General features: G+C 38.0%; 1 protein-coding gene across 1 annotated transcript in view; it reads left to right on the forward strand.

Moving 5' to 3' along the window:
• The window catches only part of PARP8 (poly(ADP-ribose) polymerase family member 8), a 119549-nt gene extending 114393 nt beyond the window's left edge, over positions 1 to 5156 (forward strand). The window contains exons 25-26 of the mRNA XM_066181131.1: positions 1587 to 1671; positions 2289 to 5156. Coding sequence (XP_066037228.1) covers positions 1587 to 1671; positions 2289 to 2391 — 188 coding nt within the window. The 3' untranslated portion in view covers positions 2392 to 5156. The remainder of the gene's footprint in view (positions 1 to 1586; positions 1672 to 2288) is intronic.
• Positions 5157 to 13250: the final 8094 nt, after the last annotated feature.

The following is a 13250-nucleotide window of genomic DNA, read 5'->3' on the forward strand; positions in this document are numbered from 1 at the left end:
AGCGCAATCCAAAAACTGCCCATGCCAGCCACTGAGAAGAAAATTAACTCTACCCCAGTCTAACTCAGAATACCACCCTCTCAGTAAAAAAAATGCTTCAAAATATCCAGTCTAAACCTCCTCAGCAGAGCTTTGAATCATTCCCACATGTCCTATCACTGCATATCAGGGAGAGGTGCTCAGCACCTCCCTGCACCCTTCCCCTCCTCAGGAAGCTGCAGGGAGTGGAGAGGTCACCCCTCAGCCTCCTTTTCTCCAAACTAGACAGGCCAAATTCCTCCATTCGTCTCCAGGACACACTTTCCAGCCCTCCCACCAGCTCTGTTTCCCTCCTCAGGACGCAGTGAAGGACCTTCCCCTCCCTCATCTGCAGGGCGCAGCAGGGCCCCCTGAGGCCGCCCCAGGCTGAGCCCCGCGGGGCCATCCCCAGCCCGGGCCGGCTGCGCCGTGCTCGGTGCTCTGGGATGGGGTTTGTCCTCGGGGCTGCCCGGGCACTGCTGACCCACACTGAGCCCAGCACCAGCCAGCCCCACCTCCTCTGCAGCTGTCCAGACACTCCTCTCCCACTTTATCTCTGCCCGGTGTGACTCCATCCCAGGTGCAGAATTCAGCATTTGGACTTGTCAAATTTCACCCCATTTAAGATTGCTCAGTGCTCCAATCTATCTAGATCCCTCTGCAAAGGCCTCTTGTCCCTCAAAAGAATCCACAGCAGCTCCTAATCTGCATCATCAGCAAACCTGCTACTGGTGCATTCACCCCCAGCATCCAGGTGGTGGATAAATCCACAGAACAGAACTGGCCCTGGATAAGAGCCCTGACGACACCACTGGTGTGACCAGTCACCAGATGTTGCAATTCACTACAACTCTTTGGGTTCAATCCTTCAGCCAGTTCTTCACCCACCACACTGTGACCCTGAGCATCCCACAGCTCCATAATTTGCCCAGAAGGATGCTCTTCAAATGCATTTAGATATCTTCAAATGCAGATTGATGCTATAGCTTCTAGTCAGCAATAGAAAGCTTTCTTTCCTGTATTGTTCTCATTCTGCTGGTAAACAACCTATCATCAAATACATGGAGCAAGTTTTGGCAAGTTTTTTGAACATATTGAGTCATAATTGCTACTTGTTTTAAATATTTGGTAGTATTGCACATCCCAAATTCACTATATAGCAGTTTCAGGCTTTGTCTTAAGCATCTTGGTTTTGGATCAGCCATCACCAAACACAAATATATGTTCCAAATGCTGATGAGATGTCTCAGACCCTCCTTAACAGCCCTATGGCTTTTTAAATTCAATTTTCAATAAATGCATTTTTTAAGCTTTAATTCCGTTTAACAACTTGCTCCCATACATCAATCATCTATGTTTTCATAAAAGTATATTTTGGAAACAAGAATCAAGTTCATCTCCCTTTTTGTACTAGCAGCCACCTCAAAATCTGCACTGCAGCGCAGACATGTAGAGTAAAGCTGCACATTCCCAAAAGACTATTTAAAATGTATAAACCCCAAAATCTTTTAGAGCAGTGTTTTCTAGGCATGTTTTCATCACTATGAAATTTATTCTTTCTCTGATAGTGATAACCTCACCTGATCTGCACAAACATGGGGAGATATGGGTAGTTCCCAACACGGATCATGTGTGTACAAGATTTTTCTTTGTGTGAGTACAAAACTTCTCTTAACATTCAACTTCATGCTAAACCTTTTTCTTATTTTCCTCCAATAGTTGTAACTAAGTAGATAAAAGAGATTTCTTCCTAATTATGTTCAGTATTTCTTCATTTTTTTATCTTTCACTGTACTTAATTGTGCAAGAAATGTATGGATAAGCTAGTGTCAAAGGTTTAGTAGATGTTGTTTTAGTACAAATGAACAGAGTTCGTTATTTTTCCTATTCAATGGCATTACTTCATGTTATAGTAAGTCTGTCCATGTATTGTGAAACGTAATTTCTATTTGGCTGTGTGTATTTAAGCTGAGGAATTCATTAAAGGCTTCCTGTCTGTGCTGTGAGCATTTCCCCCTTTCACCTAACACTTGTCCCCTTTGGGTCCTAGTGCCTTATTCAGCCTCAGGGTTTTGGTGACAATGGGAACTTAACCACCTCCCACTCCAGAGTTTAGGATTTAGGTATAAAGATGAAGCACAGCAGAGCACTTCAGTAGAAACATGTTAACTTATGGAATAAGCACCTAGGGAAGGAGAGTTTTTGATGTTTTTACATAGATTGTTAAAACACTAATATGTTATTATTTACTGTACCTTTTTTTTTTATAGTTATGAAGATGGTCAAGTGGGTGATACAAGTATAAATACACAGGAACCAAACATTCATAAAGAGATTCTTCGAGTCATTGGCAATCAAACTGCTACTGGTTAAAAGGACCACTCTTATTTAATTGATGTGAAGCCTTCCTCAGTCTCAAAGCTGGATTTTGAACTGAAGAAGATGCAAAAAACTAATTTATTATTACTACACTAAGCAAATTAACCATTTGAATACTTACTGTTTTCTTACTTAGTATTTCGTATCACATCAAAATACCTGAGATGGTATCAATTAGCAACTGTAGGGGTGCAAAGTCTATTATTATACTAAAACAATTAATAATTAAACAGACATTTGAGTTGCTCACAATAAACAGACATTAAAAAGGACTTTTGTGCTGATATTTTTATACTAAACTTCAATTGGAAGTTTTAGTACTGTATACTGGTATTTTAAATTAAGAATGACTGAATTACAAGTAAGAGAGAAGATTTTATAGCGGAGCACCTGTATTATGCAGGATACTTTGCAATAAGTAAAATATTCTCGTATTAAAACACAATACAAGGTTGTCTGGAACATGTAAAATTGAAGAGATTGGTTACCTGCAGCTATCTTTGATTCTTCTTATTTTACACAAATGCAGTTAGCATTTAGACTCAAAGGTAAAAACAATGCATTTTTTATTTACTGGGTGATTCAAAGCAAAATGAATGTGATGGTATATGTTCAGCTTTCTTTGTCTTCTCTGGAACACTGTCTTACCCATTAAGCAGCTCAGTTGCATTTTTTTAAATATACAAGCCTAGGAACACCTGGAAAACCTAAAGCTGTTAATTTCCATTTTAGAATTTTCGTTTTACAATTTTAGAATTTTTCGTTTCGTTTACAATTTCATTAGATCAACAAAGTTTTTTAATGTTTGCATCTTAACTTCAGTGAAACTGCTCTGTGATTATTTTTATCCACATATTTTAAAGTATGTGCTGAGTTAAGGCTTTTACATGGTTGAGTTGATTGTTGGTGCATCAGAAAATAGATACAAATGCAAAATTCTACTGATTTTGTCTCGATAAAACAGTTTTGTTAATTAATTTCTAAGCGAAAAGAAATCCATTTAAATATCTCTATCTTTTAAATTAACGACTGTTTTTTCCAAGTGAGTAGGATGGCAACACAGATAGAGAAGGGTCCAGTCTCCAAGGCAAAAAGCATACCCTGTGCCCTGATGAATGCCCTTGGCAGCCCTCATGGTGGCTATCCTGAAGCATCAGTCACACCCTTGAATATGGAGAGCAGTTCAACTTACCCATCTGTGCAACTAATACAAGCCACCTCAGAAAGCAAAAATAGACTGAAACTTCTCTTATGTTACTTTCATAATAAAGATACTAAAGCACCTAATAACAGTACAACAGAGCACAGGTGTGTTTGTTTCTTTTAAACAGAACTGAATTAGATATGCTGTAATGGGTGATTCCTTCTTTTTAGTTCATGCTATACACTCCTGTATTACTTGCTGCAGTTGAAGTGCACTACAGGTAAAATAGTGGTATTTGGCCTAGGAGCATATACCTGGGGATGTATTTTAGCATTCTACACTTATTTGCTTTAGTTTTAGTTTTTCTGCATTCATATCCAGACCTGTAAGGCAAATTCTGTTTGCATATCCCCATTTTGTTAGTTCTATTGACTTGCACCCTCATTTGGTGGACTGCTAAATTAGAGAAGCACTACTCTAATTGGTGTTTTTCATGTTGGGACACAGGTTAACTTCTTGAAACAAAGAGATAAAGAGATTTCCTGAGACTTGTCTGTCTGCATAAGGACTGCCATAGGTTGTGTGACTGCAAAAAGTCAACATAATTCAGAAGTGGAGCCGAACCCCTTGCATGACCATCTCTGTGTAATGGTCCTTCCTTATGTGTCTGTATCACTCTGTTTTGCCTGACAAAAAGAAACTGGAAAGCAAGTCCACAAAGGTGTTCTATGATTATTTGCTGAGCTGATAGTCCACCACTGTGGGATCCCACTTCAAATAAAACTAAGTGAAAAGAGAGATGACCATGAGTGAACTGGAGAAGCCAAGTAAACCATCATCTTCTCTGTCCCCTCTTATAGCAGGGTCAGAAATGAAACCCTTGAAGGGAGGAACCTGAAATGTAGCTAATGAGTTGACCTCTGTTTGCATTGTGGAGTTGTGATACTGGTCATGCATGGTGCCGTAATAAGTATAATCCCAGGAAAGGAAAGGGAAAAATACATTGCTGCCAAATTTTAAGACTGCTCAGAGGCTTGTTTTAAATGGATGAGTCAGTAAAGGACTGTGCAGGAGTGTGGGGGAAAGCAGAACTCCAAGTTGTATGGAAAGGCCTTGCTGTTGTAAGGTTCCTGTCTCAGGGAGGGCTGAGGTGACTAACTTAAGGGTGGAGAAGGATGGTGAACAGAAGTAAAAGGTAGAATGTGACAAGCAAAGGGGTTACAAACCAGTGGAAGAGGGCAAAACCTTTCAGGGAGAAAGGTAGTTCTGAAGGGAGAGCTCATGGTCCCATGTGATACATGGCAGCAGAAGGGACTGGCAGAACCAAGCTGCAGCATGGGGATGCACAGCCTGGGGCAGTGTGGGGCAGCACCATGCTGGGGGCAACAGGGCCACTTGAAAAGGTGTCACTAGGCTACAGTGCGGAGACACTAGCCCAGTGCACCACGTAAACAGCAACTGAACTAGAACAAAATTCTTTGGCCGTAAACTCAATCACATTTTTCTTTAGCCAATATATTAATGACAAACTTCCAAGACTTTGTATTATTTGCAGGTGAATTTGAATCTTCAGATCATTTAACAAAGTATTAGTTCTCATTGTTTTTGAAAGATGAGGGGAAGGAGGAATATTCATTTAGCATCTGTTACTCAAAAATAAATAATCCTTGTATAAGAAATGTCAAAGCTGAAACAAAAACGTTAATCACCAAGAACTGGAATGAAAAAGCCTGAAGTTAAGATTTTCTTTGAAGGATTTGTCCTTTGGGGTTTTATGCAAAGGTGGAAGTTGCATGTTGCCAAACGCTTCCAAATAACTTACATTAGCATGGATTCCAGGGGATGAAAAACAAAGATCCCAGGGTCATTTGAGCAGGACCCTGTGTTATGCCCAAAGCCCTTGCATTTCCCTTCATCTGTTACTGTGCACACATTGTAACTCCTGCTGTAAAGGATGCAGGCTTTCCACAGATGACTTTTAAACAAAGCAAGTAGAGCCCCAGGCTCTGCCATCTCTCTCGGCAGAAATTTCCATGAAGTTATTGCTGTTGCCATACCCAGTGTGGAGCAACCAAGGGAGTTCTTGGTAAATACTTTCTAACTTCTTGCTACATCTACAACAAAATGCAGACCCTCCTTACAGTGGAAAGGTTTGACAGAAAAATTACATTAGTCATTTAATGTTGCACCCTAATTATGAATTGCCATATTTATACTACTGAGTATCTTAAACTTTTAGAAAGGAATCCAGAAAGATGCTTGTAAATCTTCCTTGAGATTCAGGAAAGTATTTAGCATTCAAGGGCTAAATTAAGCAATTTGAGGTATCTTTTTCTATATGAATCAACATAGCCCTGTTTTCTTCAACAGTGCTACACTGTTTTGATAACCCGAATCTTTGGCTTCCTATTACTTACCATGAAGTGGCCAGGTTGTGCAATATTTTGGTTAATGTTTTACAGGAACTAGTCAATGACACTTGAATTTTTAAGCTTAAATTTTTCTCCACAGCCCTTGAAAAAAGTCTTAATGAAGCTGAATGATTTTAACATAATAGCTCTTGGTACTAAAAACGCATCTGATGAATTATGCTAAGACTATCCTTTGGTTAATACAAATAGAAAATCACTCAATGTTAAGATATTGTGCATAGATCAATTAAACTTTGCTTATAAATCACTTTGTACTGTGAAAACAATTAGCAGAATTCCTACAAGGATAAATACAAAGTAGAAAAAAAAGAAAAAGCCAGAAGGGAACAACTGAATTAAGAGATTCATGGTTTAGAAGGAGATACTAAAAAACACAAACTCTAGACAAATGTAAAAGTGGTATCTAGTTACTTAAGAATTATATTAATTTAGATAGATTTTTTTCTTGGCTCTGGGAAATGAAAGTGAGATACAAAGAATATGAGCCATGACTCACTACATGCAGCCTCTGCTGGCAGTGCTGCTGCAGCTGGAATGGCCCTGACCACCATTCTCTTCTCTCCTGTGGCACACAGCATCCTGTGGTGTTTTATTTGCAAAACTGAGGTGTTTATCTGGTGTCTGTGCAATTTCTTCATTACAAACACCACCTCAAGGTGGAGGATGAGCCTGCTGAGTAAACCGAGCAAGGTCTGTTGCTTGTAGAGCAGTTACAGTTCTGTGAAGCACCGGAAGTTGTTCAGAAAGGATCTTAAATCCAGTCAGATGAATTTACTCCTTAAATAAATTCCACTCAGGAGTGGAGTGACATGTGCTTCAGAAGGGGATAAATAAAAGGGGATAAATAAAAGGGGATAAATAAAAATGGGAAAATTTGCTCCAAGCAGAGCATCATTCTGTGTGCACTGTGCTGTGTGAAATGCACAAGGATGTCGCTGGGAGTTTGAATTTCCCAATTTGTGTTTGGAAACAGGTCTGAAAGCACTGACCTCCTCTGTCTGTCCTGGCATGTCAGTGTTGTACTCCTGCTCACTGGCTGCAGCAACAGCCGCTGACAAGAGCTTAAGGAATAAGGCAGGCTGAACTGCTGTTCCATAGCATTTTGATTGCGTGCTCCTGCTAAGTTTCAGTCTGCCACACAGCAGCTAGGATGTAAATTACTGCCCATTACACTTTGCATTGGGATTTTGTACATGTACTAGACATAAGGCTTTTGTAAAGGGGAAAAAAAATAGTTTTTAGGTGAACATATCTACTGTGTTGAAAACCTGTTGAGAAGATTGCATTAAACATTTATGAAAAAGTCAGTAAAAATAGTCCTTATACAAAGACATTTAATTTAATGTTCTAAAAATAATTTTTGAACTTACCCAGTAAGTGTCTTTGAATTTTAACAAACAGCCACTCCTTTATGTAAACATAAAATATGCCAATGTTTCTTTAAACTCCATAACCTTTTTTTCTTCAGATAAATTTATTAAATTCTGTGCACAAAATCATACTGCAGCCTGCTATTTAGCCTATGGTGCCTTAGAGTTACTCAAATATTTAACAAAATGGAGATAATGTAAATACTGCCAGAAGATCACTAAGGCCAAATATTTTCTCTATTCACTTTTTACTGCACTTGCTTTCTATTGCTATTTAAGCCTCTTTTATTCAGCTTTGTAACAGCTATAGCATTGTAGCCAATGTAAATGTTTACCTTCAATAAATCAAAATTTGTTCAACAAGCACTGGGCATTTGGGCACTATTTTGAGAATTCTGTTTGAAGTTAAAACAGCCATCTAAGAATTAAACTGCATCTGAAGCAGTTTCTTGACTTTTGCTAATCTCAGTGACATCTAAAAGTTATGTCATGCTTTTACACATGTTTTTTGAAGTAAAATTTTTTTGCAGTGATCTTTTTAAAAACACTTAGATGAACAGTAAAAACAGCTTTTCTTGCTGTGTTTATCTGAACGGGTTACCCAAGTATAATAAAAGCATTATTTTGCATGTACAGTATCATAAAATGCATAAAGATGTCTCAAGATGCTTTTTATGATTGCTTTTAATAAGTCCTCTGTTTTTCTGTAGAGCTGTTTTTGTCATGAAAACACAGCAAATATATGACAAACCATGTCAGACTTTAATGTGGCTATGTTTAAAGCATAAATACACATCTGCAACTCATAAAATATGCAGACATTTGTGGGACTGGTTATTAATTCACCAAGTGTACTGGTTTTTTCACTGCCTGTAAGCTCATTTTAATTATATGGGTGGATATAGCTTGCAACTTTTGAAAGTTTTACCTTTCGCTTGTTAAATTTATAATTTTGTGATTGCAGATTTTGTATTGAAAGAGTCAAAGTGGTACGTACTATTATTTTGACTGCTGTGAAGTGTATTACACAAGTATGACTATCAGAGAGACAAAAAGATGCATCATCGCTACTCTAAATGACTGATAATTTGCCTTCAATTTAAGTGTAGAGGCTGGAGCTTGAATTCTCTAATATCTCTAAGAGATATTCCAAATTTTGGGGGTCTTAAATTTGGAAGGAGTAACTTCCAAACTCACAAAAGAAGAGCGGAATCAGTGGGGAAATCTCAGACCTCTATAGAATTTCTGCCCACAGAGAGCAAGAGGGACAGAATTTATATTTGCTTTGGTTTAATTTACTTTGTTTCCAAGTGGCAACATCACAAGTTCTCTCAGTATGCAGCAATATTAAGTTTTCTGTTGAGAAGGTCTTTGGTACATTGTATTCACCTGTTGAGCAGTTTCATGCGGGACCCAAGAGATTGGTAATCCAAACAGTAATTGAGAGCAGTAAAAAATTATTGCAATGGACAAGAGCTACTTTCAAATGCACACATTGCATTTTTAGCAGGAGGAAGGGCAGAGTATCTTCTAAGAAAACATCACCATTGCAAAAAGGGCATACTCTTTCCATTAAGCCACATTTTGCACATTTGACCAACTTTTCTTTTGTAGAATTAGTGTGCAGTGCAGTCAGTGCAAGTAATTTTGCACAGCCTTGGCCCCTCCAAGATGCATTTGTCCTCCTGAAATTACTGTGAGGCAACTTAAATAGAGCTGCATGGAATGAATGAAGCCAGTAGTAGATGGGGGCCACAACTTTCCTCTGCCCCAGATCTCAGCACAGTGCAAACGCTTTAAGAGAAAAAAAATTTAGGAATGAAGCAAAGGGCTCAGTGCCTTGCAAAAACCTAGTGTCTAAACAGGTAAAAAAAGGGAACAGCAATTGGAAAAAATACTAAAAAGTCAATTTTATTAGACAACATTGCAGATCCCTCAGGCTGATTTTTTTAAATGTTGCTAACATTTTCCATTCACAGTTAAGGGAGAGAAGTTTAATTCAACACATAGAAGTTGAAGCCTTTGAACAGGGCATAAGACCCTTTTAGGATCAGCACTGCCTGTAGCAAACCCAAGTGTGAGGCGTCAGCGATTGGATTCCAGCCAGTTCCAGAAAACTGGCATTTTGCAGGATGCTGAAGCTGTGGGAATTACACTAGCAGCAGGAACAGTGACTGCTGCAGCAGCAAGAACAGCACAGGTCTCCAGGGATTGTGTCTGGAACAAAATACAGGAACTCCTGGCTTATGGTTTGCTCAACAAAAGCCAGAGCTTATCATCAGCAAAGCAATTCTAATTTGTAACTTTTAAAGAGAAAGCTTTCCATTGTTTGGAAGAAATGAGAAGGGGGGAAAAAAGAGTAGTTTTCTTCAACCTGTTAGCCTGTAGCTGGCTATTTGAGTCTAGTATCATGTCTGGGTCAGTGTCCCACTGTACTTGCATATAGCAGGTTTACTTACAGCAGTCATTAGCAGCTTTTGGAGAGATCTCAGGCAGAATGAGGGATGTCTCAATTAGCTGACAGTTCCTTGGAGCCAGTTGTATAATTTAGATATATTCTAATGGAGTCTGTGAAGGTAAGATATTCCAGAAAGGGAATAGGTGGCTGATACTGTCCTTGCTGATTTTCAAGTCTGATCAGATTGTTCTTCCCATGTGAGCTGCTGAACAAACAATTTTGCTGATTGTTTTTTTTTAAAAAAAAACAACTTCATATCTCCTGATCTCTCCATCTCTCCTAGACAATAGCTTGGAGTTTGGGTGTATTTCTGTTCACAACCATCTACAAAGGTAAATTCAGTATGAAGAAGCTCAAAGATGAGAGGAGTCAGAGGCTAAACTAATTGGAATAAGTTTAAATGTAATGTGAATGTATATAGATGAATATATACTTACATATATATTTAAAATTTTGCATATATTTGTAGGAACATAAGTTGAAAGAGAACTTTTGACTCAAAACTAAGGATCACAGTATCACTGTTTACAACACTTCTGACAGATGCAATGTATTAAAAACAGGTTTTAGGTCAGCAAGATCTGACTTGCTGACTTTCTGTCAATGACATGTTTTGCTAGCAGCTTTTAAATTTTTACCTGTGGGGAATTCAGTCACTCTTCCTCTGTATATGTTATCACGTAGCTGGCATGTTGTGCTTCATGTGGTATTCCATATGTGTGAAATTGTATTATTCCACTCTGGCTTTTTGTTGTCTTATGCAAACTTTGATTTCGTGCTCGCCATTCTAACCAGTAATACATGAATATCAAAATCTCAAGATCTAGCACCAGTCTCAGATTCCTGCAGATACTTTATGCTTTGAAACTTCGCAGCTTTTTTTTCAGCTGCATCTCTTGATAGTACAAATAACATTCAGTCCATTTTATGCTCTGGTTACAAAGGTCTTTGGGTGGTTGCTAAACACCTTGTTAAGCCTGAGAGGTGGCACTTCTGTCTCTCTGAGAGTTGATTTATCTTTTTTGTTAAGATCTCTTTTCTTTTTTTAAGTCTCCAGTGGTCTCTTCCACTACCAAAAAGTTACAAAAAAATTAGAGGACTTGTTGGGGAGATTTTAATTTTACTGTTTGTTGTGTTGTTCAATGACTTCATATTCTGTATATCTATGCTAATGTGACCTGAATTTCTGATCCACTGCAGATCTCTTTCCTGTCATTCTTATTGCTCAAAGAGATAGCTTTTAGAAAAAGCATTAGATATGAGCATTAAAGTACAATACTGAGTATGTTTCAGTTAAAATGCAAAAATGTGCAGCCATGAATAGTAAAAAAAAAGTATTGAAATTACAGTCCTTCAATATGAAAAACATGTGTACAAACTATTAACTTACACATGAGAACAAGAATGTGTGGCCAAACAGGTATGCCAAAAAGGCTGCTGTTAAAAGCTGAAGAGTTTTATAAACACTATTTCCTGTCATAATTTTCTTTCATCTAACCAAATTTGGCAAAGTTCAACATATTCCCTACCTGTAGTTCTGGCTCTGTTTTTAAACAGGGTTCAAATTGAATTGCTGGCCTTTCCTTCACAGATTCTTCTTTTCCTGAGTTTTTATGAGGAAAGCTTACTGGGGTCTTAATTACTTTAAAGAGTGTTACTGATCTCCTAAATTAATCTGCTTGAACAATTTCCATAAATTGATTTAAATTGGGGTTTTTTTCATCAATAAGCTACCATGGGCATTTTCTTCTTTTCCATGGAGATTTTTTATGTTTGTAAACCTCAAGTCTTGAGTTTTTTTACTTGAACAAATCTTTTCTTAAGGGGATTGAAAGACTTGATGGTATGTGTGCATGAGATTTATAATGAAAATTTTACTTTTGTCTTTGTAAGTGGTGTCTCAGTGGCCTGGGCAGCAGATGCTTGGTGTAGTGCAACAATTCATGAATTGGTCCTAATGAGGACTGATTTTGATTTTGGCTTTTAGGGTATAATTGACCCATTGGATAAAGCTAAAAATTCTGACTATTCTGATCAAATTCTGTTGTCTGTAAATTATGTTACTTTGTGTAAACTGTTCCTTTACATTATCTGCTCTGTGAATCTCTATTCATATATATTCCTGCCAACTCTACTATGCATGAATGCAAAGAAAGAAACAAAGGTACAATAAAGATGTGGTTCATGGTCCCTGTTGACTGGAAATTGTGTGTGGGTTCATGTAGGGTAAAATTAAAAGGGTGTGAGAGGTAACTCTAGCAGTTCTGTGAGCTGAACAGTTGCCTTTCATGCCCAACTGTTTTTGGGCTTGTTCATTTTGCTTGTATAGGCACAGCCATCCTGGTCAGACTTGGTCTGGTTGTTTGTCTGGATCAAGATCTTTGCTCTGAAGCAACAAAGGTATTCCTTGGTGGAAGATTACATTTCTTTGGGCACTACTGTGCTTGCTTTTCACTTTGTACAGTTTCCTGTGATGAAAGCAAGTGCAAAATGGATGAAGGATACTATTATTTTGATTTGTAGCATTATTCCTACATCGTGAGTAAGTACAAGTGAGTCCACAGCATTTGGGCCTCTACATACACTTCAGTATCCACAACAATAGACTTCCATTTTCTCTGATTGGATATATATATATATATATATATATATATATATACATGCATATATATCCTTTTTAATTTTGATATTTTGATTGCCAAATTGGTCTTTGAATACAAAAAAAAAGTGGGGACCATTGTTCTATATACACACAGATTATCTAGACTTGCTAAGAAAGCTGAGCAAGTAGAGAGCTCAGTTATGAACAATGATATTTTCAGTATTCTGCTAAACTGAGACTGCTGAATCCTTTGGGTGGTTTTATTAAAAAATGTAAGCAAATATCTACTGGAAAGTTAATTCTCTCTGATCAGAACAGATTCAGAACCAAGCTTCTTGACGTGCAAGTCTTGTTGTTCAACATATTCCATCCCACCAGCCCCAAAACAAGGATTTGATTAAATGCTTGTACTTGCTCTTTTTTTTTTCTTCCTTTTTTTCTCCATCCCCACCAGAAACTTTCTCTGGGCAAATAACTGTATCCAAAAACTTCGCTAACTGTAAAAGCCATTGCCAGTTAATCACAGCTATGTCAGTTTAAGGATGTGATTTCTACAAGTTAGTCCCTTAGATTTATGGTGCTCTCTATGATTTTTATTTTCCCCCCACATTATGAATGCCTCATTTCTCTTGAGGCTCATAAAAACTTGAAAGGTATAGTAGCAATATACAATGCAGACTTCCTTGCACCCCCGCGCTGGTCGGCATAAAACCTGAATTGGGTACTCATTTCCTGCAGTGATTAATCAACATAATGTGATCACTTGATGAAAATCAGGCTATAGTAGTTGGATATTTTGAAGAGGAATGTTGTGCTTGAGGTTTTTGTTTCACAAAGCCCCTTCAGC

The sequence above is a fragment of the Chamaea fasciata genome, unplaced genomic scaffold (genome assembly GCF_029207755.1).
Source record: "Chamaea fasciata isolate MVZ Bird 193981 ecotype frontalis unplaced genomic scaffold, bChaFas1.0.hap1 SCAF_4, whole genome shotgun sequence".
NCBI classification, from domain to species: Eukaryota; Metazoa; Chordata; class Aves; order Passeriformes; family Sylviidae; genus Chamaea; species Chamaea fasciata.